Consider the following 24,534-nt stretch of genomic DNA (forward strand, 5'->3'; position numbering starts at 1 on the left):
AGGGCCATGCTCCCTACAGTGCCCTACCCGCTATAGGGCCATACTCCCTATAGGGCCCTACCCGCTATAGGGCCGTACCCGTTGGAGGACCGCCCCCTCCGGGCGTGTGCCCCCGCCCCCCCCGGGCGCGGTGACGCAGCACGCCTCTTCCTCCTCCTCCTCCTCCTCCTCCTTCCCCTCCCTCCCTGCCTCTCTCTCGCCGCCATGGGCAAGAAGTCCCGCAGCGCTCCGTGCCGCCGCCCCATCCTGCAGCTCTCTCCGCCCGCCCCCCGCCGGGAGGACGCGGGGCCGGCGCCGCAGCCCCCCGAGGGCGCGGAGTCGGGCTCGGAGCCGGGTAACCCCCCCCTTTCCCCCATTTCCTCTCCCCTCCGGGCAAAAGGGCGACGCCTTTGTGTCTCGGAGGCCGCTTCGGCCCCGTGTCCCCCCTCGGGGTGCCGCGGGGCTTTGGCCGTGACCCCCCCTTTGTGCCCCTTCCCCCCGCAGACGAGCCCGAGGCGGGGCCGGAGCCGCCCCGCAGCGCCCCCCACCCGCCGCCCCCCGCGCCCGCCGCCGTCAAGCCCACAGGTAAGGGGGGGGACCCCAAAAACCCACCCTGCTGACCCCCCGGAGACACACCGCGACCTTCTGTGGTTTTAATGTTATCCCCCCCCGCCCCGTTTTCCTTATACAACAGGGCGGTTGTATAAATTAACTTTATCTAATAATCGTTTTTCTATTGTTTATATATTCCTTGCCCGCTCTTTTTCTTTATATAACGGGGTGGTTGTATACAATAACTTTTTAAACTCGTTATTTTTGTGTTAAATATATATTTTTAAACCCCCTTTTTTTCTTTATAGAACCGGGTGGTTGTATTAATTGACTTTTTTACTGATTATTTTTTCATCGATTGTATTTGTGAACTCCCTCTTTTTCTTTATATATTCCATAAATTATTTTTTGCATGAATTATTTTTGCATAAATTAATTTTTAAATAATTATTTTTTCATTATTTACATGTTTTTTTTTTTAAATAAGTAGCGTAATCTCACCCTTTAAGCCCCTTTTATTTGGCGCAGTGCAACATTTCTCTTACCCCCCAGATGCCTTTTTTTTTTTGGGGGGGGGGAGCAGGGTTTTTGCCCCCCACCCCCCTTCACTGATTTTTGGGGTGCCCCCCCAAGTGCTCTATGGCTGATCCCCCTCAGCAGTTTGGGGTGGCAGATGCTGTTTTTCCACCTATTATTTTGGTGTGTATTTGTTGTTTTTTTTTTGTTTGTTTGTTTTTTGTTGTTGTTGTTTTTTTTTTTTTTGTATGTGCACGGTTTTTGTTTCCTTTTTTTTTCTTCAAGAGATTTTTTTCCCTCTTCCTTCAATTTTTTGGGGGTGGGTCGATGCCCCCTCGGTTTGCGGGTGGGATACGATGCCCGCCACGTCGAGGGGCACTCTCTGCTCCTCATTTCTCCTGGCTGCGCCCACCCAATCTGGGAGAAAACCCATCGGGGGGGCGATCCTTTTGCGGGGTCCCCATCCCCTCCCCGCTGAGGGTCCCCTCTCCCCGGCCAGGCGGCCTGTGCCTGCTCGGCGCCTACGCAGACAGCGACGATGAGGAGGGCGAAGCCGCCGAGAAGTCGGCGCGCTCCGGGGACGCGAACGGAAACAACTCGGCCGACATCGACAGCACGCTGGCAAACTTCCTGGCGGTGAGCGGGGGGCTCCGGGGGCTTCCCCGTGCCAGAGGGAGCCGCGGCGGGGAGCGGGCGGCTCCGGGATGCCACCCTCCCGCTCCGCTCTCCCTCGCCCGCGGCTTTGACTCGCCTCGCCGCCTTGTTTTTAAAGGAGATCGACGCCATCACGGCCCCCCCGCAGCCCGCTGAGCCTGCTGCTGTGCCTCCCCCCACGCCTCCCCGCCCCGAGCCCAAGGAGCCGAGCGCTGGGCAGCCCGCCGGCACCAGCACCGCCAGCGCCAACGGCACGGACGCGGCGCCGGCCGCCGAGTGGCAGTACGACACCCAGTGCTCGCTGGCGGGAGGTGAGCGCTCGCCGCCGGGGCCGTGACTACACGGGGAACCCGGGGAGGTGGCGGAATTAAAGGGGGGGTGACGAGAGCCTTGGGGATGCGATGGGGATGTCCTGCGAGTGACCGACTTGTCCTCACCCCCCCCCAACAGTGGGAGAACTGGAGATGGGCGACTGGCAGGAGGTGTGGGACGAGAACACGGGCTGCTACTACTACTGGAACACGCAGAGCAACGAGGTGACCTGGGAGCTGCCGCAGTACCTGGCGGCGCAGGTTCAGGGCCTGCAGCACTACCAGCACAGGTGAGGGCGAGCTCGGCTGCGCGGAAAGAGTGGGGCTGCGTCCCCACAGCGGCCCCTCACTGCTCCTCTTCCTCCTCAGTGCTGCAGCAGCGGGTGCCAACGGGAGCTTCGCAGCGTCTGCGGAGCTGTACCCGCAGGAGAAAGGGGCCGCAGCGGGCGGCCGCGGGGCCGGCCTGGCCAAGCCGGTAAAGAAGGTGAGGGGGGCGAGCGGGGCTCAGGCCAGGGGTGTGTGGAGCTGCTGCCCGCGGGCTGACGTGGCTCTCGGACCCCGCAGGAGGTGAACGAAGGCGTGCAGGCGCTCTCCAACAGCGAGGAGGAGAAGAAAGGGGTGGCCGCGGCCCTCCTGGCGCCGCTCCTGCCAGATGTGGTGAAGGAGGAAGAGGAGCGCTGGCGGAGAAAGGTGATCTGCAAAGAGGAAGTCGAGCCGCCCCCGGAAGAGGAGGCGAAAGCGGAGGAGGCGGCGGCGGTGGCTGCTGCTGCTGCTCCTGAAGAGCCTGAAGCTGGCAGGGACCCCCTGGAGGACACGCTGCAGGAGGAGCTGTGCAGCGTGGTGCAATCGGGGGAGAGCGGGGAGGAAGAGGAGGAGCAAGACACGCTCGAACTGGAGATGGTGCTGGAGAGAAAGAAGGTACAGGAAGTTCTTTGTCACGTGAATAAGCCTGCGAATAAGGCTGCGGGTGCAGCCAAATAGCAGCTAGGAAAGACCCAGGAGCAGCAGACGCTCGCGTCCCTCCCCAAGCCCTTTGGGAGAGGACCCAGCTCATCCCCCGCTGCTCCCGGTCGGGCTCCTTGCAGAGCTGGAAGCTCGATCAGCTGTGGCTGTGTTCAGCTGCTCCCCTGGCAGTCCTGGAGCTGTTGCTCCATGTTCGCTGCCGTTAACGCCGCATCCTGATTAGAGCAGCCGTTTCCCTTTCACGCACAACTCACACCCATGGTTGTCTTCCTGGGGCGGTTTGGGACCCTACAGCGCAGCTCACCGGCTCGTGTCTCCGCAGGCAGAGCTGCGTGCCTTGGAGGAAGGAGACGGCAGCGTTTCAGGCTCCAGCCCGCTCTCTGACGGGAGCCAGTCGGCCTCGCAGGATGCGACCCGCAGGCTGGCCTCCAAGCGAGGGAAATGGAAACTGTTTGTGGGAGCTGCCAGCCCCGAATCCACTAGTCGAGGCTCCAGCAAAACGGGCCGGGAGAGCCCGGAGGCGGGAGAAGCAGGTAATTCGAAAGGCTCCCTTCGGAGGGAGGCGCGGGTGCTTGGAAAGGCCGCAGCCCTCTCCTGCCGGGGCCTCTTCCCCCCGAAGATGCGGCTGGCCCGCAGCCCCGCGCGGCGCGTAGCGGTGCCGGGAGGCGAGGTACGTGCGCGGGGCAGGAGGGCCCGGCCGCGGGGTGAGAGTCCCACGGGCACAGGGACAACGAGGTGCTCTGCCAAATCCTCTGCTTTCTTCTCTAGCTAAAATATTTAGCAGAACGCCAATACTGGGCGTGTTATTGGAAAAGAGAAAGCAAAAGTGTGGGGAGCGGTGGCTTCATGCCCTGCTGCCTTCTGCCTTCCTCCCGATGCTCTGAACCCTAACTAGGCTATGTCGGGAGCTGTTACCTCGTCTGTAAGCTCTGTCTGTGCGTTGTGGGGGAGCAGTCGCTGTGTTTTAGCAGCTGAGGTGTCCCCTGAGAGCCATCCAGCTCCGCACCCAGTGCGTACAAACCTCAGGCAGGACCTCGCTGCAAGATGCCCCTCGTTCCTACGAGGCTGTTTCAGGAGAGGTGCATTGGGTTTTCCAGCATCACCTGAGCAGTAACCACCCCGCACCCTGCGCCTTACTGAATGCCCACGGAGCTGCTCGTGTGCCCCTGAGCTCTCCGCTTCCCATGTGGTGCCAAGAGGCCCTTCAGGGACCTCTGCCCAGTGGGCGTTGCAGAGCACCACGTAGATTTATTGCCTCGGGGAAATGGCACGGTCGTGGCCACTGCAGCGCGTGCTCCGGTGGCTGGAAGCTCCCCGGCTCTCCCCAAAACGCTTTGGGAGAACAAACGGCGTGTGCCTGGCTGCCAGCCCCTCCTGGGAGTGCAGCTTCAGGCCAGCACCTGCCTGCCTCGTAACGGAGCAGCGCAGCCCCTCTTGAACACAAAACTTGCCAAATAAGAGCCATCAGCTTTTTCTAGTGAAATCGGGTGTGAAAGTGCCCTGTGCCCATAGCAGGCTGCGTCCTGCTGCAGCAGGAGGCAGCGTGAGCCTGGTTAGGGGCTACTGTGACCCTGACGTGTGCGTGCCTCGTGCAGGGGTGTGATCAGGAGCCTCACTGTGGAGCTTGCACGAAATCGGTGACTGTGTGTGTCCGGGTGGCCCCCGGGGGGTGGTTTTGCCACGGGGGTTTTGCCACGGGGCTTTTCCCTGTCCCTCGTGGGCTCGCAGACAGAACGTGCCTGGGACCGGCTGTCATGCAGCAGTGCTATTTTCCCACTTGGCATCCCAAGGGAACGTGAAGCTGTTACTGCAACCTGTGTAATGTGTGTCTGCACCCTGTACTGGGGGGTAGCGAGGGGACCGAGCGCCAGGAGCGCACTGCTTTAACCTGAGGGCTTTTGGTTGGGGTCCCTGGCACTCGGGCAGTTACTGAGTTGCTGCCGTCCTGTGATGTTGCCCAAACAGGACGTTATGGTCAAAAAGCAGCTTTTTGGGAGTACTCTGGTCTCTGACAATTGCCTCAACCTGCTTAACATGTGACACGTCTTGCTGACGAATTATTAAGCTGCAGGAGTTTCCTGATTGCCCGCCCGGCGGCTGGCTCTCCCTGCACTTCCTTCAACCTTTGCTGCAGGCTCTCTGTTGCTCTTCCTGTCCTCACATCCTAGCAGCTGTAATTCACCGATTCCTGTTCTTCTGGAAGAACCATGACCATCCGACATAGAGGGTCTGCAGCCCTCTCTGCTTTTGGTTTCAGGCCTTTTTTTTTTCCCAGCAGCGGGCTTTGGCTCTGGCAGCGGCGCGTGGAGCCCGGGCAGCGCCGCGGTGGCGGCAGGACGCAAGGTTCACCTCTCGTTTCTTCTCCTGCAGCCGCGGGCACGGAAGCACCCGATGTGCATTCAGACAAAGAGGCAGAGTCTGAGGAGCCCCAGGAGAAAGCCAAAGCACAAGGGGCACCAAAAATAGAAGAAGAGGAGCAGGACCTAAAGGTAATGCAGGTGTGCGCGCGTGAGACCGCGTTCGGCACGTGGCGGGGACAGCGGCAGGGTGCTCCCCCCAGTGCTGCGGGGCTGTTGGGTGCCTTGGCCCCCTCCAGGCAGTCGGTGCTGGGGCTTTGGCTGTTTTTGGGGAAGGTGGGGGCAGTTTTGACACCTCAGGCTGCAGGAACAGCTTGCCTCGTGAAAGAGCAGCTGTGCAGGATTGGGCCAGCATCTCTGTCGCCCCATATCCTGTCTCCAGCAGGAGCCAGTAGCAAAGGCTTGAGAGAGCCTCTTAAAAGAAGAAAAAAAAAGGGGGGTGGGGGCACAAAGAACGGCCCCTGGGTCTTGTCACAAGAGAGAGCAAACGCTTTTGTCTTGACTTGTTGATACTAACGCCGTTACCGTCCTGCCTCCAGGCCGAAGACTCCTCGTCCGTAACCTCTGTGTCCGGAGGCTGCCAGTGTTCAGGTTCTGCCCTGTACCTGGCGTTACTTTACGCAGCAGCAGTTGGCTGTTAGGTGCAAACTGGGGAAGGCCCGGGCATTTCTGCACCATCGTTCTGATATTTTCTCTTCAGGGGCTCAGTTTGCCTTGCTGACTGCAGCTGAACAATTCCCAGAGCTCCTCCCGGAGCCGCATCAGTTGCACGCAGAGCTGCAGGTGCTGGGTGATGGTTACACAGGGGAGATCTTTGTCTGTCCCAACCTGTCCCCTTCACTCCCCAGCCGCTCACTACTGTGAGATCTGCGGCATTGAATTTGACTCCTGAGTGATTTCATTCTGTTTGCAAACTTTGTTGCCTCTGTTTGCCGTGTCCTTTATGGATGCCATTTCCTTGTGGATATCCTTTATGGATGGGGAATTGCCAGCTCGTGGTAGAACCCCAGTGGAAACCTTCCGCAGAGAAACCTCGCACTTATTTCTTAGTCCTTATTTCCCCTCATTTAATCACTTTTACAGAGTGAAAGAGCTTTACCCTCCTGGTGACAGATTTAGCCTCTGTCCCATAAAAAAAACAACTCTTAATGAGTTTTGAGATGTGATCTCTGCACAGAACCAGCGAGCCTCCTCTAGCGTAGCATATCCATGAGGCTTTTGTGGTTTTTTAATTTATTTAAAAAAAAAAAGAAAAAAAAAAAAGCCTGCAGCGAGGATCACGCGCGCTGGCTGCTGTGTCCCAGCTGGCTGCCGACAGCCTTTCAAACCGTCACATTTGCTGTCACCTTTTCTTCTGGTGCTGGAGGTGCTCTGTGTGACGGACTGTTTGCCGTAGCGTGGTGGTTTCACGTGCAGGAGCCCTCTAGCGCTGTTGGAGGAATGCCATCTCCTCGGGTAATTTGTACCGCTCGCTTCGTCGGTTCGGGGTCGTCTCTCTCCTGCCAGCCTCTGGTTCGTAGGAGATCCTCCGCTGCGGAGCCACCCTCAGATGTGGGACCTTCCCGGCTTCTCGTGGGGATGTCGGTGTGGGAATTCATTTCCCTGCCTCGGGCTCCTCTAGCACGGCTCGTCGGCCCGGCCCGGCCCTGTCCCTGGGGACAGGCACCACATTGTTGGCTTTGGGGACCTTCCAAAGCCTCTGCTGAAGAATGACGGAAAACAAAAATTGTTTCAGAGCCGTCCTTGAAGCAATCAGTCACGATGTCCTCGGAGGCATCTGTGCTGCCCTCGATCGCTTCCTGGCTCGTTACTTGCTCTCAGCCCCTTCCCTTCGGTCACGTCCCAGTGCTGCGCCCATCGCGGAGTTCCCACTCCTGCAGGGTGCTGGGGTTGAGCCCCCGGTCACTGCGGGCAGGTCTGGATCTTAACACAGCCCTGGCCCAGCTCCTGAGTAAATGCAGAGCGGGCACAGCAGCTCTCTCCGCACTCCCAGCTAGTTCCGTGGGGAGTGGCGATTTACAAAGGCTGCGGATAGGTCCCGGCCCATTTCCTTTGGGAAGCAGCTGAAAGACTTTTATTGCACGTTTTGTGCCATGGCAGTAGCTCTGCCGTGACTCCAAAGCCGGAGCGCACCGAGCCGTTGGCTGGTTTGGAGCTGGGGGCCACCATGCAGAAAGGGGCTCGCCCAGAGGGGCCACCCCGCGCAGATCCCATCCCGGGGGGCGCGGGAGGGAGCGGGCTCGAAGGAGGGGGCAGCCCACGCCGGTTCCAGGGGGATTTCCTCACCCAGCCGTGCCGAAGGACCGCGGAGAGCCCCCGGGACGTCCTCGAGCCGCGGGGCTGCAGCGGGCGCAGCAGCCTTGTGACGCCGCCCGAGCGCGGCTCTTGACTCTTTCCCCTTTCTCCCTGGCAGTTTCAGATCGGAGAGCTGGCAAACACTCTGACTAGTAAATTGGAGTTCCTGGGCATCAACAGACAATCTATCTCCAACTTCCACATGTTGCTGTTGCAGACAGAGGTAACCAAGCCTTCGCCCCTCGCTCCGGCCTTCCGTCCCGAAGCGGATCAGATACTGTCCGCCGCTCGAGCGCCGAGGGCCGGTGCTGCGTGAAGCTCGTGGCGGTGCCGCGCGCCCGCCCGCCCGCCTCCTGCGCCGCAGGGCCCTTCCTCCGCGGGGGGCGAGCATGGCTTTGCGCGGAGGCGGTCTCTTCCTCCTGGCCCCCCGCGTCCCGTGCCGTAAGGGAGCCTCCTGGACCTCGAGTCCTGTCCCGAGGGCCGCTTGCAGCCCCCCTCAACGGCTTCCCCCGGTTCTTGCCCTCTAGACCCGCATTGCAGACTGGCGAGAAGGTGCTCTCAATGGAAACTACCTCAAACGCAAACTTCAAGACGCAGCCGAACAGCTAAAACAATACGAAATAAACGCCACCCCTAAAGGCTGGTCCTGCCACTGGGACAGGTACGCGCTCTCCTACCTTTCTCACCTTTCATCTCTGACATCTCAGACATGATTTGTGACCATCACCACCTGAAACGACGTGGCGCCGTCCCTCTCGGAGACTCCGTTAGCGGTGCTGGGCAGGCAGAGCAACTTCCGGCACTTACAGAGTTGGGGCCAGCCGCCAAATTGGAGAATGCAAAGCGAGAGCTCAGTGCTTTGAGACGGAGCCGATTCACTGATTGGACAGAGCTGGTGTTCACTCTCGCGAGTGTAAAGCGCTGCGGAGGGCGGGCCTGGGGGGTCGCGCATGCGAGAGCTCTGTGAACTTTGCAGGATCTCTGGATCACCTCTTCTGACCAACAGCTCTGACAAAGGACAAACTTCAACTCACCGACGGAATGAAGAACAAGATTTCTGTCTCCTGCCAGCAGGTCAGACCCAAACATTTCTTTTTCTATTTGGCTTTCTTGATTAATTTTCCTTTATTTGAAATCTTTGCTCTTTTGTTTTTCAGCTCCCAGATCCGCTCCCTCTCTCTAGCATTCACTGTATGTTTGACACCAAGAGTATCATAAAAGCGACCTCCACGCACCGTGGGCTAGGGGGGCAGCCGCTTCTCTCACTGGGCTGTTCCCCGGTGCCCCTTCTTGGAGGGCGACTTTGAGCCAAGGCAGTGGCTGAAAGTCCCGGTGCTAGCCCGACCTCGCTCTGCTGCACGCTGGCCTGCTTTCTCAGCCCTCCCCTCCCCGGAGCGGGGGGCTCAGCGGTGTTCACGCAGCCAGCGGTGCGAGTCGCTTTGAGCGAGCCGGCTCGGGCCTCTCCTGCCTGTCCTCAAAGTTGTTTGTTGCGTTTGAGAGTGGCAGCCCAGCTGCAGAGGGTCTTCCCTGCGAGAGCACACTGCTGTCGTGGGCAGGCCCGCCTCGGGAGTGTCGCTACACGGGGAGGGAAAGTAAAGACTCGTTTTCTTTCTTGTGATTTAGGGAGCATAGACGCTATTTCTATGTTAACGAGCACTCAGGAGAGTCGCAATGGGAGTTCCCCGACGGGGAGGACGAAGACGAAGGACAGCAGAGCACCGACAGAAAAGCCGACGGTCCTCCTAAACCACCCCCCAAAGAGAAAGGAGAGCGCGCCGGAGATGCCGCCGAGCGCTCCGCAGGTACAGCACGGGGGTGGGAGAAGAAGGGGGGGGGTGCTGGGTTTTGTGCTCCCCAGGAGCAGGTTCCCATCCATGCAGACACGCGGCGTGCGTCCTGCCGTGCTGGCGGGAGGCTACCACCTCCCTCGCTGGGTGCCTCGCTTGCGGTAGCGTTAGCCGAGCCGGGGCAGGCACCGCTCCTGCGTCTGAGCCATCCCCGTCGGTTGTGGCCGTCCCAGCGGAGCTGGGGAAGGCGAGGTGCTGTGGGGCTGAGCTCGTAGCCTGGCCTCCGCCTCCCCGTTCTGCGGCAGGGCCTTGGAAGGAGGCAGCACGCGCCCGTGCTGGCAGCAGGAGCGGCAGCGCGGTCAGTAGCGTGGGTTTTCAAGCCTGTGTCAATATGTATTCTTCAGGCTCCCTTTGTAAAGAATCCTTCTCAGGCCAAGTCCCTGCTACGTCTCTCATGCCGCTCACTCCATTTTGGACTCTGCTTCAGTCCTCTGTCCCGGTCCTCCAACCTCCCTTGCCTTTGGAAATGCCTCCGCCGCCTCCGCCTCCACCAGATTCGCCCCCGCCGCCGCCGCCACCACCCCCGCCACCGCCTGGAGAAGACGGCGAGATCCAGGAAGTGGAGATGGAAGACGAGGGGGGCGAGGAGCCGCCTGCCCCGGGAACAGAAGAAGACGCTCCCCTGAAGCCTCTCCTGCGCCCAGCTGTCAGCAGCAGCCAGGTGAGCAGCGGCGCAGGCACGCGTGCCGTGTTGGTGTAGGATCCCCAAGCACTTGAGGGCGAGGGTGGTGGTAAAAGGGGAGCGAGGGGCGAGTCCCGGCCCCGTTGGGTTCTGTCCCTCCTGTCTGGGCTCTCACCTCGTTGCCGTCCTTTGCAGGGAGCCGCTGAACCCAGCCCTGCCCCGCTGCTCTCCGCCAAGCCTCAGAAACGGAAAGCCGCCGAGATGAACCCGGGGCTGCTGCAGCGAACGGCCACCATCGGCAGCTGCCCCGTCATCTACAGCCAGCCCCTCATGGCCGCCAGCAAGTACCAGCCTTCGGCCGTGCCCCTTGCCTCCCTGCGGCCACGCCAGCGGCTGCAGGGCGAGCTCCAAGGCCGCGCCAACCTCCGCCTCGCGCCGGGACACGCCGCTGGCCCCCAGCCCGCCGGCCTGGCCATGCAGCCCGGCTACTTGGGGGTGACGGCGCCCGCGGCGCCTTCCCTCATGAGCTACTCGGAGTGTGCCGTGCCTGCCAGCCTCGCCGCCGCCCCCGCCGTGCCCCTGGCCCCGGCGCGCGGATCCCTGCCCACCACCAGCGCTGCCGAGCAGCCGCCGCCCCCCCCGCCGCCCCAAACGCCCCCGCCTCCCACCCCCAAGGCGCCGCCGCCGCCTGAGAAGCCCGAGAAGCCGAGGAAGGGACGGAAGGACAAGGTAGGAGGATGTCCCTTCGCCCTTCCCTTGCCCTCTTGCCCGCTCCTTGCCCCCACCCTCACCACGGACTTGAATTTCCTGCACAGGGCAAGAAGGGCAAGACGAAAATGCCGTCTCTGGTGAAGAAGTGGCAGAGCATCCAGCGGGAGCTGGACGAGGAGGAGAACTCCAGCTCCAGCGAGGAGGACCGGGAGACGACGGCACAGAGGCGCATCGAGGAGTGGAAGCAGCAGCAGCTGCTCAGGTACTGGCCCGGGAGGCTGTGCCAGAGCCGGCAGCACTTCGTCATGCCGTGCTGCTTGGGTGCTCACATGGACAGGCGTTTATTTGCCTCCCCCTTAAAGGGAGCGGGATTTGGGGTCTCTGGCTGGGAGTATGAGGGGATGGGGTGCTGGGGAGCGTCCCCATGCACCACCCGCACACTGACACCCCTCTTTGTCCCCGCAGTGGCATGGCAGAGAGGAACGCCAACTTCGAGGCGCTGCCAGAGGACTGGCGAGCGCGGCTGAAGCGGAGGAAAACCGCGTCGAGCACATGAGGCGCGCGCGCGCGGCGCTCTTTTGTTGTTTTTTTTTTTGTTTTGTTTTGTTCTGTTTTGTTTTTTTACAGTTGTACAGTTTAGAGCCCTTTACGACTCAAATCGTTGTCCAATAAATTGTAGCAGTTTGGGACGTGCTGTCTGCTTGAAGGGGGGCTGTCCCTGCCCCTCGGCAGGAGGGTGGTTCGGGGTGGGATTGCAGGCTGGGGCCAGAGCACCACCCCCGCTTTGGGGACGGGGGGAACCTTGCCATGGCCCCGCTCCTCTGCGTATCTTCCAGGGATAACAAAATCCCAAAATCCCTCTGGCTCCCTTCCCAGCTCCTCTCTGGGACCGCCCCGTCCCTCCCCGCTGCCACCGGTCGCTCAGCGACCGTGTTGTGAGCCCTGTTGCACTGCCAGGGCCGGGAGGAGGCTCAGGCACGGCTCGCGGCCATGGATCCCTCGGGGTACCCCACTGTGCAGGTCAGGGCCGGGGTTTGGGGGAGGAGGGCTGCTGGCTGCAGCCCCTGGGGGATCCCTAAGCAGGGCCTGACCCCGCTGCCCTGCCCAGGTGGTCCCCGAGCCCTATGACAGCTTCATGCGCTGCCACCTGCGCTACTACGGCTACTTCCGAGGTGAGCCCGGGGCTGTCCCCCCCCCTTTATCCCCTGGGGTGCAGGATTCCCCCGCTGGGGCTCCAGCACGGCTCTTCCCCCAGGCCAGAAGAAGGGTGGGAAGCAGAGCCCCGTGTCCCCACGAGGACACCCCGAGTGCCACCACGCCGAGGCGCCTGGCCTGGGCAGCGCCGGCCCCGGCTGCCGGCAGCGCATGGGGAAGGAGCCGAGCTGTGAGTGAAGCCCCCCGGCACCGGGCTGTGGGGCTGCGTCACCCCTCACGGGGTCCTTGTCCCTGCCTGGGGGTGGCGAGTGGTTTGGGGGGTGACACCAGGAGTGCCGTCCCCAAAATTTGCAGCCCGTGCTCCGCCAGTGCCGTGTGGTGAGGCCGGGAGCCCCCCAGCCCCTCCTGCAGCCCCCAGGGTGCTGGAGCGGGGCCGCTCGGGGGGCTGGGGGTTCCCCGGGGAGCCGCGGGCTCTCTTCGCCCTCCCCTCGGCACGAGGACCTCTGCCTGCTCCACGGTGGCCCATCGAGTGCGAAGTCATCAAGGAGGCCATCGAGCACATCGGTGAGGCAGCGCTCCGGCCTCTCCCGCCCTCATCCCCGTGTCCTCAACCCCTGCGGTGACAGCGGGGCGCATCTGTGTCCCCCCAGAGTGGGTTCCCCCCGAACCCGAGCCCTTCTGCCAGCCCTCGAGCCATGAGCAGGCGCCAGCGGGCAGCAGCGAAGAGCAGGGCACCATTGTCTACCACCTGAACCCAGGTAGCACCCATGGGTGCTGCTGGCACCCTCCCTGTCCCCACGCCGTCCCCTTAGGTGCTGAACCCCGCTGTCCACCAGTGCCCCCAGGCTCCTGCTTCACCCGTGCTCGGGCCGGGGGGGCCCCGGGCCCCCTCTCCTCCCCGGCAGTGGCCCTGGAGGGCCCCCAGGACACCACGCTGCTGTTCGAGTCGCGCTTTGAGAGCGGCAACCTCCAGAAAGCCGTCAAGGTGTAAGAGCAGGGCCGGGGTGGGGGCAGCTGGAGGGACGTGGCGGCGGGGCCGGGTGCCGCAGTGTGGCCCTTCCCCCTGGGCAGGGGTCCCTACGAGTACGTGCTGACGCTGCGGCCGGACTTGTACACCGCCAAGCACACGCAGTGGTTTTATTTCCGCGTGCAAAACACCCGGCGAGACGCCGTCTACCGCTTCACCATTGCCAACCTGGCGAAGCCCAAGAGCCTCTACGGCGAGGGCATGCGGCCGCTGCTCTACTCGCAGCGGGACGCCCGCAGCTGTGCCGTCGGCTGGCGCCGCGTCGGGGACAAAGTCCACTACTACCGGCGGGGCGGCGGGGAGGAGCCAGCCACCTTCTGCCTCTCCTGGAGCATGCGCTTCCCCCACGATGCCGACACCTGCTACTTGGCCCACTCCTACCCCTACACCTACTCGGACCTGCAGCGCTACCTGCGGGCGGTGGTGGGCGACCCGGTGCGCTCGCGGTACTGCGCGGTGCGGGCGCTGTGCCGCAGCTTGGCCGGCAACACCGTCTACCTGCTGACCATCACCAGCCCGGCCGGCGGCGCGGGCAAGCGGGCAGTGGTGCTGAGCGCCCGTGCGCACCCCGGCGAGAGCGGCGGCTCCTGGGCCATGCGGGGCTTCCTCGACTTCGTCCTCAGCGCCGCGCCCGACGCCCGGCTCCTGCGCCGCCTCTTCGTCTTCAAGGTGGTGCCCATGCTCAACCCCGATGGGGTGGTGGTGGGCAACTCGCGCTGCTCCCTGGCCGGCCGTGACCCCAACAGAGCCTACGGGACGGGGTGCCGGGGCTCCTTCCCCGCTGTCTGGCACCTGCGGGCCATGGTGGAGAGGTGAGGGTGGCACACGGGGGAGCCGGCGGGCCGGTGCTGGTGGCCGCATCCTGACGGGAGCCCGCAGGCTGCTGGCGGAGCGGGAGGTGGTGCTGTACTGCGACTTCCACGGGCACAGCCGCAAGAACAACGTCTTCATGTACGGCTGCGACGGGGGCCGGGCCGGGGCGGCGCCGCGGTTCCTGGAGCGCGTCTTCCCCCTGATGCTGAGCAAGAACGCGCCCGACAAGGTGGGCTCTGCCTTATCACCTCCCTGGGGTGATATCCAGCATGTCCCCCGCCGTGCTGACCCTGGCGTCGGCCCCAGTTCTCCTTCCCCAGCTGCAAGTTCAAGGTGCAGAAGAGCAAAGAGGGGACAGGCAGGGTCGTCATGTGGCGGATGGGCATCACCAACAGCTACACCATGGAGGCAGCCTTTGGTGGCTCCACGCTGGGTGAGGGGCCGTGCGGAGGCGCTGGGGACGGCGTCGTGCCGGGGAATGGGATTTCAGCCCCGAAGGATGGGCTCTGGGTCCTGGCTCATGAAGCCGCCACTCGTTTTCTTATCCCGTGTCCCCTCCAGGTGGGAGGAACTCGCACTTCACCGTGGAGGACCTCAAATCGCTGGGCTACCACCTCTGCGACACCCTGCTGGACTTCTGCGACCCCGATTCTGCCAAGGTGGGTGTGTGGGTGCCCAGGGCTGGTGGCACGCCCCGTGGTGGCAGTGGCAGTAACGCTGGCTCTGTCCCGCAGTTCCAGCAGTGCCTGGCAGAGGTGCACACGCTGCTGCGGCGGCGGCTGGGCTCCGGTGGGAGCTGGAGCGATGTCCCCACCTCAGACCTTGAGTCCAGGTATGTCCCGGTGACACTGCCTTGAGGCCGGCGCGCCCAGCGGAGGCAGCAGCCATCCTCTTCCTCATGCAGCACCAGCGGCTCCGACAGCTCCGTGTCCGAGGGACCCCCGGCACAGCCCAGGAGCTCCAGGGACCGGGAGGGACGAGGCGCCCGGGAGGAGGTGCCGGTGCCGGTCTGCCACCCAGGGCGGCTGGAGCCAAGGCGGAGGAAGCGGCTGCGGAGCCGCAGGGCGAGGAATGCCCTGCACCGGCCAAACCCCATCCGCCAGAGCCCCGCCGGTGCCCCCGTGAGCGCGGTTCACCCCTCCCCTGCCCTGTGGCTGCGTCCCCACACTGCTCCCAGCTCGGGTGGCACCGCGGGGGCTGCACCGAGCCCCTCCTTTGCGCTCCCCCAGGTGCCACCGTGGTCCCTCAGGCCCCGGGGACAACCACGGGTCCCCAACACCGCCGGGGGAGGCCGTGGGGTGCCGGAGGAGCCCGAGCAGCCGCGTGGAGCCGTCCCCCGTCCGCCCGTCCCCGCCGCAGCGGGAAGGGGGTCCCGTGGCCGTGGTGCTGCTGCGGGGGACGCCCGGCTGCGGGGGGACATGAGGGCCACGGGCCCTGCCCGTGCCACCACCGCCAACACCGCCAACACCACCACCACCGCCACCGCCACCTCACGGGGCACGGCCATGGCACTGCCCACACCAGGAGCTGCCGCTGGTGGTCGTGGGGGGCGGCCGGGCCCCGCCAGCCCCCGCTGCTACGCCTGCGCCCGGCGCTAACGGGGCCGCGTCCCCCGGTGCCTGCCGGGCTCCCCTTTCCCCCGCAGGCCCCGGGGGCCGCCACCTCCCCCGCCCGGTGGCCCCTCGGGCCCCGCCGCCATGGCGGCGCCTCAGGCCTCGAAGGCCGCGGCGGTGGCGCAGGCCGCGTTGCCATGGCAACCCGGGCCGGAAGCGGGCGGCGGGCGCGGCGGAAGTACCGGGGGCGGAAGCGGAAGCGGCGGCCGTGTCCTTCTGGGCCGTGGCGCCGGGGCGGCAGCAGGAGGGGCAGCGGGAGCAGCGGCAGGATGGCGGACTCGGCCTCTCAGGTGCTGCTGGGCTCGGGGCTGACGGTGCTGTCGCAGCCGCTCATGTACGTGAAGGTGCTGGTGCAGGTAAGGGGCGGCGTTACCGGCACCGGGGCAAGGCGCCGGGATCGGTACCGGTATCGGTACCGGTTGGGGGGGGGGTGTTGGGGCCGGGTCTGGGCCCCGCGGGCTGCCCGGGATGGCGGGCACTGGGCCGCGCCTCTCCCCGCAGGTTGGCTACGAGCCGCTGCCCCCCACGCTGGGCCGCAACATCTTCGGCCGCCAGGTCTACCAGCTGCCCGGCCTCTTCGCCTACGGTGAGTGAGCGTCCCCGGGAGCCCGGTGGCCGCGGGTGTGCCCTCCGGGTTTGGGGCCCCGACGCGGCCTGACCCGCGTCTCCCCCAGCCAAGCACATCGTGAAGGTCGACGGGAGAGCGGGACTCTTCAAAGGCCTCACCCCCCGGCTCTGCTCCAGCGCCATCGGCACCGTGGTGCACAGCAAAGTGCTGCAGGTACCGTGCCCCGTGTGCCAGCCCCGGCGGGGCTGTGTCTTCCCGTGGTGCCCGCTGACCGTGTGCCCTTCTCTCTGCAGCGGTACCAGGACGCCGAGCAGGCTGAGGTACGTTGGAGGAGGCTCTGGTGGTGAATCCTCCCCTCCCCTCCTCCTCCCCTTGTGTCCCCAGCAGCTGCTGCTGCCAGGCAAGGCCGTGCCCTGCGGGCGTGGGGATTAGCAGCAGCAGCCCGGCACGGAGCTGGCTCTTGGTGCCGCCCCAGTGAGGCTTGAGAGGAGAAACAGGGTGCTGCCAGAGCTGGAGGGGCTGGTGCTGGGGGGCTGCGCAGCCGTGCCTGAGGAGAGCGGGGTGAGTTTTGGGGTGCTGTACCCTGCCTGACGCCTCTGCCCGTCTCCAGCCAGGAGCCAGCAAGAAGGAGCATGTGTCCTCGCTGGAGCAGGTCCTCAAGGAGGTGAGGAGCGCAGGAAGAGGAGGGTGCTGGGCTGGGCAGCTCTCTCCTGCCCTTCCTCCCCTCGCTGACAGCCCCTTTCTCCTCCAGACCTCCCGAGAGATGGTTGCTCGCTCCGCCGCGACCCTCATCACCCACCCATTCCACGGTAGGTACCCCCGCACGGCCTCCTCTAGCTGCTGCTCCTCCCCACGGACAGCCCGGGCGCTGGGTGCTGTGGTGTCCCCACTGCCCCACAGCGTCCCTTTGTCCCCTGCTGACCCCGCGTCACCTGGCTCTGCCCGCAGTGATCACCCTGCGATGCATGGTGCAGTTCATCGGCAGGGAGACCAAGTACAGGTACGGGGCGTGGGGACAGCCGTGGGGTGCCGTGTCCCTGCGTGGCGTGACCTCTCTGCTCTTCCCTCCCGGCCCAGTGGGACACTAAGCGCCTTCGCCACGATTTACCGAGAAGAAGGCATCCTGGGATTCTTCGCGTGAGTGCTCTCGATGTTGAATTTGTGGGGTCAGCAGGATCTCTCCCCAAAACCCACAAGCCTCACTCGTTGTTTCTTGCTTTGTCCAGCCTCCCATCTCCTCACCCAGTTGTACCAGGCCCTAATTCTGGTGCACAGTGCCACTGGGCACTGTGCACTGGGGACATTGTGCCTGGGGACATTAAAACTCTCATCCTCCTCCCACAGCCGGCAGCTCGGGGCACTCTGAGTCACCACAGCCCTTTTCTCCCAGTCATGCATGCATTCTTCCAGCCAACACAGGCTGTTTTTTTCCAAGCCTCTGTGATCCCAAGGCACGGGGCTGCCCAGTTTCACCCAGCTGTTGGGCAGGGGGCTGCCCCCTCCTGTTCCTAAACCTGCTGCCTCTTCTCTCCTCTTCCAGCGGCCTCATCCCCCGGCTCCTCGGAGACATCCTGTCGCTCTGGCTCTGCAACATGCTGGCCTACCTCATCAACACGTACGCGCTGGAGAACGGGGTAGGGGCTCGGTGCTGTGCGGGGGCAGCTGGGCTGAGGGCGGGCACGCAGGTCCCTGCTCCGCATCGGGGCTGAAGCTGCCTCCCTCCTCCCCCAGGTCTCCATGGCGGAGATGAAGAGCTACTCGCAGGCAGTCACCGGAGTAAGTACAGCCCCCGCCTGGGTGTTTGCACACCCACGTGCGTGACACTGTCACCCAGGAGGCTCCTTGGAGGGGCTGGAGGTGCTGAGCAGCCCTGCTTTCCCCCCGCAGTTCTTCGCCAGCATGCTGACGTACCCCTTCGTGCTGGTCTCCAACCTGATGGCCGTCAATAACTGCGGGTGAGCGTGCTGCCACCACCTCCCTCGCCTCCCGCACTCCCCCCGAGGGCGCGTGCGTGCCCGGAGAGGTTAGCGAGAGCCATCCACGCAGGATCGGTCCCCAGAGCTGCCTTTCCAAAGCTCCGAGTGGTACAGGAGGGTTTCAAACCCATCGTGGCCGTGGGTTCGATCCCTCGCTGCCTTGGGGGGCTCGGAGGGAGCCGGGCACGCCTGAGCCCAGCCCCAGGGCGCTGTGTCTTACCTCGCCTGCTCAGCCCCGGGTGGAAATAACCCCGTGGTGCTCTCCTCCCCTCCCCAGGCTGGCCGGGGGCCTGCTTCCCTACGCGCCCACCTACTCCTCCTGGCTGGACTGCTGGAGCCAGCTGCACAAGGAGGTGAGGGGCTGGGGCCGCCGCACCCCCTGGCCATGACCGCGGGCTCGGGGAGCCCTGCGGTTCTCAGGGGCCGCGATGGGGTTGGGAGCATCCCAGCCTCACCCTGCACTAACCCATGTCCCCTTCCAGGGCAACATGAGCCGAGGGAACAGCCTGTTTTTCCGCAAGGTGCCCGCAGGGAAGCGATACGTGTGGGAGGAGAGGAGGTTCCGCTGAAGAAGCTGAGAGCGGAATCGCAAAGCTGAGGCCGAGCTCCGGAGGCAAAGAATTATGCGAGAGTTGTGATTTCTATACCGTTTTTTTAAAAATCATTTCATCCTGAGAGACAAAAGGTGGCCGTGTGAGAGTGTCTGTCGTGGGGCCGGGGGCTTCCTGCAGGAGATCCTGCGCTGCCCCAGCCCATCCCAGCTGATCCCAGCCGATCCCCAGCACCCTTTCCCCGACGCAGCCGCCGGAGCCGTGTCCCCGCTTTGTTTCGGCAGCGGAAATTCCACCCCAAGATAATGGCACCCGGAAACATGACCCTGCTCCGTCTCTGTGTCCTTGTTTTAACGAGCGGCCGTGCCGACCTCTCGGGCTGCAGGGAAGCGATGGCCCGGGGGCAACACACCTAGTGCCCGGCTTGCACACCTACTGGCAGGGTTGCACGCCCAGCAGGCGTCTTCCCCAGGTGGAAGGAGGCTCGCACGGGCCGTGAGAAGGTGCCATGGCAGCAGGGAGCTTTGCACACCTGGTGGGAGGGTTGCACACCGACTGGGGGCATCGCACGCTCGGCAGGAGCCCTGTGCCTGGGTTGCACACCCCCGGGGAGCACTGCATACCCAGTAACTGGTTTACACGCCGAGCAGGCAGCTCTGCACACCCAGCGGGGGCACTGCACGCCCCGTGACTGCATTGCACGCTCAGCAGGAGCGTTGCACGCCCCCTGGGAGCACTGCTCGCCCTGTGACCGGGTGACACGCTCAGCAGGAGCCGTCACACTCCCGCTGGGAGCACTGCTCGCCCTGTGATCGGGTTACCCACCGAGCGGGAGCACCGCACGCCCCGTGCCCATCTCGCACACCCAGCAGAAAGTTTCCAACTCCCCCTGGGACCGCTGCGCACCCCATGACCGGGTTTCACACCCAGCGGCAGCCCCGCACGCCCCTCGCTCTATTTTCTCGCGCTCCTCCCGCGGTGCGGCGCTCCCGGGAGCCCCGGGGGGGGCCGGGCCGGTGCCGGTCGCCCTCCCCTCGCCCTTTTTCCCCTCCCCTTCCCCCGGCGGCGCCATGGCGGGGCCGGGCTGGGGCCGCGTCCCCCCTCGCCGGGGGTACCTGAGCGGCGGCACCGAGCGGCGCTGCCGGGAGCTGCTGGCGGCGGCGGGGGGCGGCGGAGCGGCGGCGGCGGCGGCGGGGGCGGCGGTGCTGGTGCCGCTGTGCTCGGTGCGCGGCCGCCCCTCGCTGCTCTACACCCTGCGCTGCCGCCGCCTGTCCGGGCCGCACAGCGGCGACGTGAGGTGAGTTTGGAAGGGGTGTCGGTGATTTTGGTAACCCCCCCGGTTTCCTCCGGTCACCCCCCCCCCCCCTCCGGTTCCTCCGTCGTCTCCGCTCCTCGCAGCTTCCCCGGGGGGAAACGGGAGGCGTCGGACAGCGACGCGGTGGCCACGGCGCTGCGGGAGACGCGGGAGGAGCTGGGGCTGGAGCTGGGCGAGGGCAGCGTCTGGGGCATGCTGAGAAGTCTGCCCGACCGGGTACGGGGCACCGGGGGGCGGCGGGGGGGAGCTGGGGGCACGGGGACGGGGACAGCGGGGTCGGGGGAGGAGGGTTGGGGGAAAGGGGAGAGGGATAGAGGGGACACGGGGGTTTGGGAGGTGGCCCGGGGGTGCCTGGGGACGTGGGGTGGTCAGGGGCACGGTGACAGGGATGTGGGGGTAAGGGGACATGGGGCTGGGAGATGGGGCAGGGGGCACTGGGGACGTGGGGATGAGGACACTGGGGTCAGGGGTGAGGTGGTGGTGGGGATATGGGGTCAAGGGTGTCTGGGGACATGGTGGCAGAGATGTGGTAGACGGGGTGGTTGCTGTGTAGGACATGGGGCAGAAAAGTGGGACAGAGGGGACGGGGACGTGGGGCACACGGGTGTCCAGGGATGGCTGTGGGGGCTCCAGGCGAGTGGGGACAAACTTTTGTCACTTGTCACCCCCCTGCCCCTCCGCTGCCCGCTCCCTTCCAGCAAGGGATGCTGGTGGTCCCCGTCGTGGCCAACCTGGGCCCCCTGGAGAACCTGAAGCTGTCCCCAAACCCCGAGGAGGTGGGTGACCGCACGCTGGGGAGGGGACACGGGCGCTCCGGACCCCCTTCCATCCCCGTCCCCGTGCGTGTCCCCGTCCCCGCAGGTGGCGGAGACCTTCACGCTGCCGCTGGCCCACCTGCTGCGGGAGGAGAACCAGGGCTACACGCATTTCCGCACGAGGGGCCGCTACGGCTACACCCTGCCCGTTTTCCTCCACGGCCCCCACCGTGTCTGGGGGCTCACGGCCATCATCACCGAGCTGACGCTGGAGCTGCTGGCGCCCGAGCGCTACCGCAGGAAGACCCACGTGCCCGGCCGCCACCTCGCCGCCCCTCCGCGCAGGGCCTGACCCCAAACCTTTTCCCAGTTTTTGGGGTGCCGCCTGCCCTTCGCAGCACGCTGGGGGTGCTGCCTGTTGGTTTGGTTTGTTGTTTTTTGGGGTGCGTGGGGCTCAGCCCTGCCACGCGCTTGCGGAGAGGGGGCAGCCCCGGGGCTGTCACGCACTCCACGCTGCTGCCCAGCCTGTGACACTGTGATTGTAGTAAAAAGCCATGTTTTAAACCACTTACACCACAGCCTCCAGCTCGCTGGTGCAGGTAAGAGCCCTCCCTGGTGCCAGGGAGCTGCTTGGCTCAGGGGTCCAGGGAGAGGAGGGGAAACGGGGGCTTGTGGGGAGCCAGGACCTCACCCAGGGGCTTCCCAGCCCTTGGCCAAGCCTGGCCACATCGCCCTTTTCCACGGGGCCTCTGCTCCTGATTTTATGACTGCAGCCCCCCAAAGCAGAGAGAGGAGCCTGTGAGCACAGCAGCGTTTATTAAGGAGCCCCCAGCAGCAGCCCCTCACCCCCACGAAGCCCCCCTAGGCAGGGGAGCGCAGTGCCACCCCCCGTCCTCTACCGCTGCCTCCTCACGCCGAGGCCGCTCGAGCTTTGGCCTCCCCGAAGCGCCTCATCCTGTCCTCCAGCTCCGGCCGAAAGTGGCGGATTAGGCCCTGGGGAGAGCAAACAAGGCGGAATTAACAGGGCAGGGCAACAACCACCAGCTGAAAATCCCCCCAAAAATCCCCCTCCTGGCCCCCCCAGCCCCGCACCTGCACGGGCCAGGCGGCGCCGTCGCCCAGGGCGCAGATGGTGTGGCCCTCAATCTGCTTGCTGATCTCCCAGAGCGCGTCGATCTCGGCCACCTGCGCGTCGCCCCGCACGAAGCGAGCCATCACTTTGTTCATCCAGTCAACACCTACGAGGAGGGGAAGGTGGTGAGGGTCCCACAGCACCGGCTGCTGCCCCCCCACCCCATCCGTCCCAGCCCCATGCGCTCACCTTCCCGGCACGGGGTGCACTGCCCGCAGCTCTCGTGCTTGTAGAACTCGATGAGGCGAGCGATGGCTTTGACGATGTCAGTCTGGGGGAAAATGGGGACAGTGAGGGCCCGGCGGGGGCAGGCAGGCAGCGGGGAGGGCTCGTCCCTTACCGATTTATCCATGACTATGACAGCGGCCGTGCCGAGCCCGCTCTGCGCCTGCACCAGGGAATCGAAGTCCATCAGCACGGTCTCGCACACCGACTTGGGGAGCAGCGGGGTGGAGGAGCCCCCCGGGATGACGGCCAGAAGGTTGTCCCAGCCCCCACGGACACCCCCTGCCAAAAAGGGGGGGTTCAGGCTGAGCTGGGCCCAGTGGGAACATCCCACGCGGAGGAGGGCCACGGTGCTTACCCGCGTGCTTCTCGATCAGCTCCTTCAGCGGCACCGACATCTCCTCCTCCACCGTGCAGGGGTGGTTGACGTGGCCGGAGATGTTGAAGAGCTTCGTCCCCGAGTTGCGCTCGCGCCCGAAGCTGGCGAACCAGGCGCCGCCGCGCCGGCAGATGGTGGGGGACACGGCCACCGTCTCCACGTTGGCCACCGTGGTGGGACAGCCGAAGACACCTGGAAGTGGTGGGGGCTGAGTGGTGCCAGAGCACAACCGCGTCCCTGTGGTGGGACGGCAGCCAGGCACTGCCCAAGGTCACTGCATCGTGCTCGAGAGGGGCCATTTGGTGGGGAACTGGGGTTTGTGCTGCCACGACTGGCACACCGGGAGCTGAGGGGAGCTTGGGGACGTACCCACGTCAGCAGGGAAAGGTGGCTTCAGGCGGGGCTTGCCCTGCTTGCCCTCGATGGACTCGATCAGCGCCGTCTCCTCCCCGCAGATGTAAGCCCCGGCGCCCCTCACCACAAAGACGTCGAAGGCGTACCCTGAGCCGCAGGCGTCCTTCCCCAGCAGCCCGGCCTCGTACGCCTCCCTGATGGCCACCTGCGGAGGGGACAGTGGGTGGGCACGGGGGGGACACATCGCCGGCAGCACCCCGCCGGGCCCCTTGCTGCTCACCTGCAGGTTGGAGGCCTCGTTGTAGAACTCTCCTCGGATGTAGATGTAGGCAGCACGGGCGCCCATGGCGCGGCCGGCCACCAGGCAGCCCTCCACCAGCTTGTGGGGGTCGTGGCGCATGATCTCCCGGTCCTTGCAGGTGCCCGGTTCCCCCTCGTCCGCGTTCACCACCAGGTATTTGGGCCTGTCAGGAAGCGCTGTCAGCCCCCGCTATCGGCGCTCCGGGCACGCGGTGCCGGTGCTGGTCCCCACCTGCCATCCGGGGGCTTGTTCATGAAGCTCCACTTGAGGCCGGTGGGGAAACCGGCGCCGCCGCGGCCCCGCAGCCCTGACGCCTTGATCTCGCCGAGGATCCAGTCGACGCCCTTCAGCAGGATCTCCTTCGTCTTGTACCAGTCGCCGCGCCGCAGCGCGCCCTTCAGCCTGCCGGCAACAGCGGGGGGCGGGGGGGCTGGTATCACCAGGAGGGGCTGGACCCCCCCAAGCACCCCTCAAAGTCCCCCCAGCACCCCCTCCCAGCACCCTTGGGCCCCATCCAGCACCCCCGGGCCTCTCCAGCACCCTCAGACCCCCTCCCAGCACCACTGGGTCCCCTCCAGTACCCCCCAGATCTCCTCCCAGCACCTAAACCACCCCACCCAGCATCCTCCGGATCCTACCCAGCACCTCTTGGTCCCCCCCAGCACCCCTCAAGCCCCCTCCCCAGCATCCCCAGAGCTCCATCCAGCAACCCCTGGACCCCTCCAGCACCTCTTGGTCCCACCCAGCATCCCCAGAGCCCCATCCAGCACCCCCCAGACCCTCTCGGCACTCCGTGGACCCCCCCTCAACAGCCCCAGACACCCCTGCCAGCACCTCCAGCCTCCCCAGCACCCCTGAAGCCCCTCCCCACCACCCCAACCCCAATCCAGCCCCCCCAGCCCCCCTCCCCAGCACCTCCAGCCCCCCCTCAGCACCCCTTGGAGCCCCCCAGCATCCCCCAGCCCCCCATCCACCATCCCCCGACCCTCCCCAGCACCCTCGGACCCCCTCCAGCACCCCTTGGAGCCCTCCCAGCACCCCCAGATCCCCTCCCCAGCACCCCGACCCCAATCCAGCCCCCCCAGCCCCCTCCCCAGCCCCCCTAGGACCCTCCCCAGCCCCCCCAGCCCCCCACCGCCAGTCGTGCCGCCCGTAGAGGTTGGTGAAGACGCGGTCCTCATCCCGCAGCGAGCCGAACTGCGTCTTCTTGGGCGCCGTCTGCAGGGGGGGGGGGGACGGGACACAACGGGGGCTCAGCACCGGGTACCGGGGCCCGGCTGCGGGGTCCCGGTGCCGGCACTCACCGAGAAGGCGGCGGCGGGGAGGCGGCGCAGCGCCTGCAGCTGCCGGGCGGCCATGGCGGGGCTCGGCCCCCCCCCAAATCCCCGTCACCTTCAGGCGCCCCCCGCCGGTGCGCGCGGCACTGACGGCAGCGGCGGGCGCCGGTGGCGCGGCGGTGACGTCACGGACCGGGGCGGGGGGGGGGCGGCACCGGGACCGGGACCCCCACCGGGACCGGGACAGGCACCGGGACCCCCACAGGGGTCGCTCCGCGCTCTCCCC

General features: G+C 65.3%; 5 protein-coding genes across 8 annotated transcripts; 4 read left to right on the forward strand and 1 right to left on the reverse strand.

The window, feature by feature from the left end:
• Nucleotides 1–182: 182 nt before the first annotated feature.
• On the forward strand, nt 183–11,496 carry FNBP4 (formin binding protein 4). 3 transcript variants are annotated; one of them, XM_084288466.1, is made up of 17 exons: nt 183–334; nt 484–564; nt 1,547–1,683; nt 1,820–2,012; nt 2,152–2,302; nt 2,382–2,496; nt 2,577–2,930; nt 3,298–3,508; nt 5,346–5,464; nt 7,746–7,850; nt 8,155–8,288; nt 8,604–8,701; nt 9,251–9,429; nt 9,902–10,135; nt 10,292–10,825; nt 10,912–11,069; nt 11,273–11,496. In XM_084288466.1, the coding sequence occupies exons 1-17, from the start codon at nt 205–207 to the stop codon at nt 11,361–11,363; spliced, it is 3,024 nt and encodes a 1,007-aa protein (XP_084144592.1). In that variant the 5' UTR covers nt 183–204; the 3' UTR covers nt 11,364–11,496. The 3 variants fall into 3 exon arrangements, with proteins under 3 accessions (XP_084144592.1, XP_084144594.1, XP_084144593.1); XM_084288468.1 differs by having other exon boundaries at nt 8,634–8,701; XM_084288467.1 differs by lacking the exon at nt 8,604–8,701 and having other exon boundaries at nt 9,819–10,135.
• Nucleotides 11,497–11,797: 301 nt separating this feature from the next.
• On the forward strand, nt 11,798–15,224 carry AGBL2 (AGBL carboxypeptidase 2; the record flags this gene model as incomplete). The annotated part of the gene is made up of 13 exons (XM_084287971.1): nt 11,798–11,827; nt 11,916–11,979; nt 12,063–12,191; nt 12,381–12,526; nt 12,648–12,720; nt 12,775–12,949; nt 13,034–13,801; nt 13,869–14,031; nt 14,109–14,235; nt 14,364–14,461; nt 14,537–14,634; nt 14,707–14,915; nt 15,052–15,224. The coding sequence occupies 13 exons, from the start codon at nt 11,798–11,800 to the stop codon at nt 15,222–15,224; spliced, it is 2,253 nt and encodes a 750-aa protein (XP_084144097.1).
• Nucleotides 15,225–15,609: 385 nt separating this feature from the next.
• On the forward strand, nt 15,610–18,834 carry MTCH2 (mitochondrial carrier 2). Its single transcript, XM_084286996.1, has 13 exons — nt 15,610–15,771; nt 15,917–16,001; nt 16,090–16,196; nt 16,277–16,303; nt 16,594–16,647; nt 16,735–16,792; nt 16,932–16,983; nt 17,061–17,120; nt 17,524–17,617; nt 17,715–17,759; nt 17,871–17,938; nt 18,237–18,312; nt 18,442–18,834. Exons 1-13 carry the CDS (start codon nt 15,685–15,687, stop codon nt 18,526–18,528), a joined length of 900 nt encoding a protein of 299 aa, XP_084143122.1. The 5' UTR covers nt 15,610–15,684; the 3' UTR covers nt 18,529–18,834.
• Nucleotides 18,835–19,393: 559 nt separating this feature from the next.
• On the forward strand, nt 19,394–21,151 carry NUDT8 (nudix hydrolase 8). Of its 2 annotated transcripts, none has more exons than XM_084287443.1 (4): nt 19,394–19,807; nt 19,909–20,041; nt 20,524–20,600; nt 20,728–21,151. In XM_084287443.1, the coding sequence occupies exons 1-4, from the start codon at nt 19,581–19,583 to the stop codon at nt 20,930–20,932; spliced, it is 642 nt and encodes a 213-aa protein (XP_084143569.1). In that variant the 5' UTR covers nt 19,394–19,580; the 3' UTR covers nt 20,933–21,151. The 2 variants fall into 2 exon arrangements, with proteins under 2 accessions (XP_084143569.1, XP_084143568.1); XM_084287442.1 differs by having other exon boundaries at nt 19,410–19,807; nt 20,524–20,601; nt 20,687–21,151.
• A 265-nt stretch (nt 21,152–21,416) lies between these two features.
• On the reverse strand, nt 21,417–24,427 carry NDUFV1 (NADH:ubiquinone oxidoreductase core subunit V1). Its single transcript, XM_084288359.1, has 10 exons — nt 24,276–24,427; nt 24,107–24,189; nt 23,203–23,373; nt 22,951–23,134; nt 22,686–22,875; nt 22,296–22,508; nt 22,053–22,219; nt 21,902–21,983; nt 21,673–21,818; nt 21,417–21,573 (listed from the first exon to the last, which is right to left on the reverse strand). Exons 1-10 carry the CDS (start codon nt 24,327–24,329, stop codon nt 21,490–21,492), a joined length of 1,374 nt encoding a protein of 457 aa, XP_084144485.1. The 5' UTR covers nt 24,330–24,427; the 3' UTR covers nt 21,417–21,489.
• Nucleotides 24,428–24,534: the final 107 nt, after the last annotated feature.

This window comes from Netta rufina, assembly GCF_964035555.1.
Source record: "Netta rufina genome assembly, chromosome: 5".
NCBI classification, from domain to species: Eukaryota; Metazoa; Chordata; class Aves; order Anseriformes; family Anatidae; genus Netta; species Netta rufina.

Coding starts and splice junctions, on each gene's coding strand:
- FNBP4 (XM_084288466.1), top strand. CDS start 205: ATGGGCAAGAAGTCCCGCAGCGCTCCGTGCCGCCGCCCCATCCTGCAG. Junction 8,289..8,603: donor TGGTCCTGCCACTGGGACAG/GTACGCGCTCTC, acceptor TGAACTTTGCAG/GATCTCTGGATCACCTCTTC. Junction 9,430..9,901: donor TGCCGCCGAGCGCTCCGCAG/GTACAGCACGGG, acceptor ACTCTGCTTCAG/TCCTCTGTCCCGGTCCTCCA.
- MTCH2 (XM_084286996.1), top strand. CDS start 15,685: ATGGCGGACTCGGCCTCTCAGGTGCTGCTGGGCTCGGGGCTGACGGTG. Junction 15,772..15,916: donor ACGTGAAGGTGCTGGTGCAG/GTAAGGGGCGGC, acceptor CTCTCCCCGCAG/GTTGGCTACGAGCCGCTGCC. Junction 17,939..18,236: donor ATGGCCGTCAATAACTGCGG/GTGAGCGTGCTG, acceptor TCCCCTCCCCAG/GCTGGCCGGGGGCCTGCTTC.
- NUDT8 (XM_084287442.1), top strand. CDS start 19,581: ATGGCGGGGCCGGGCTGGGGCCGCGTCCCCCCTCGCCGGGGGTACCTG. Junction 19,808..19,908: donor CCGCACAGCGGCGACGTGAG/GTGAGTTTGGAA, acceptor CGCTCCTCGCAG/CTTCCCCGGGGGGAAACGGG. Junction 20,602..20,686: donor TGTCCCCAAACCCCGAGGAG/GTGGGTGACCGC, acceptor CCGTCCCCGCAG/GTGGCGGAGACCTTCACGCT.
- NDUFV1 (XM_084288359.1), bottom strand. CDS start 24,329: ATGGCCGCCCGGCAGCTGCAGGCGCTGCGCCGCCTCCCCGCCGCCGCC. Junction 21,984..22,052: donor TCATAGTCATGGATAAATCG/GTAAGGGACGAG, acceptor ATTTTCCCCCAG/ACTGACATCGTCAAAGCCAT. Junction 21,819..21,901: donor GTGCACCCCGTGCCGGGAAG/GTGAGCGCATGG, acceptor CCCTCCTCGTAG/GTGTTGACTGGATGAACAAA.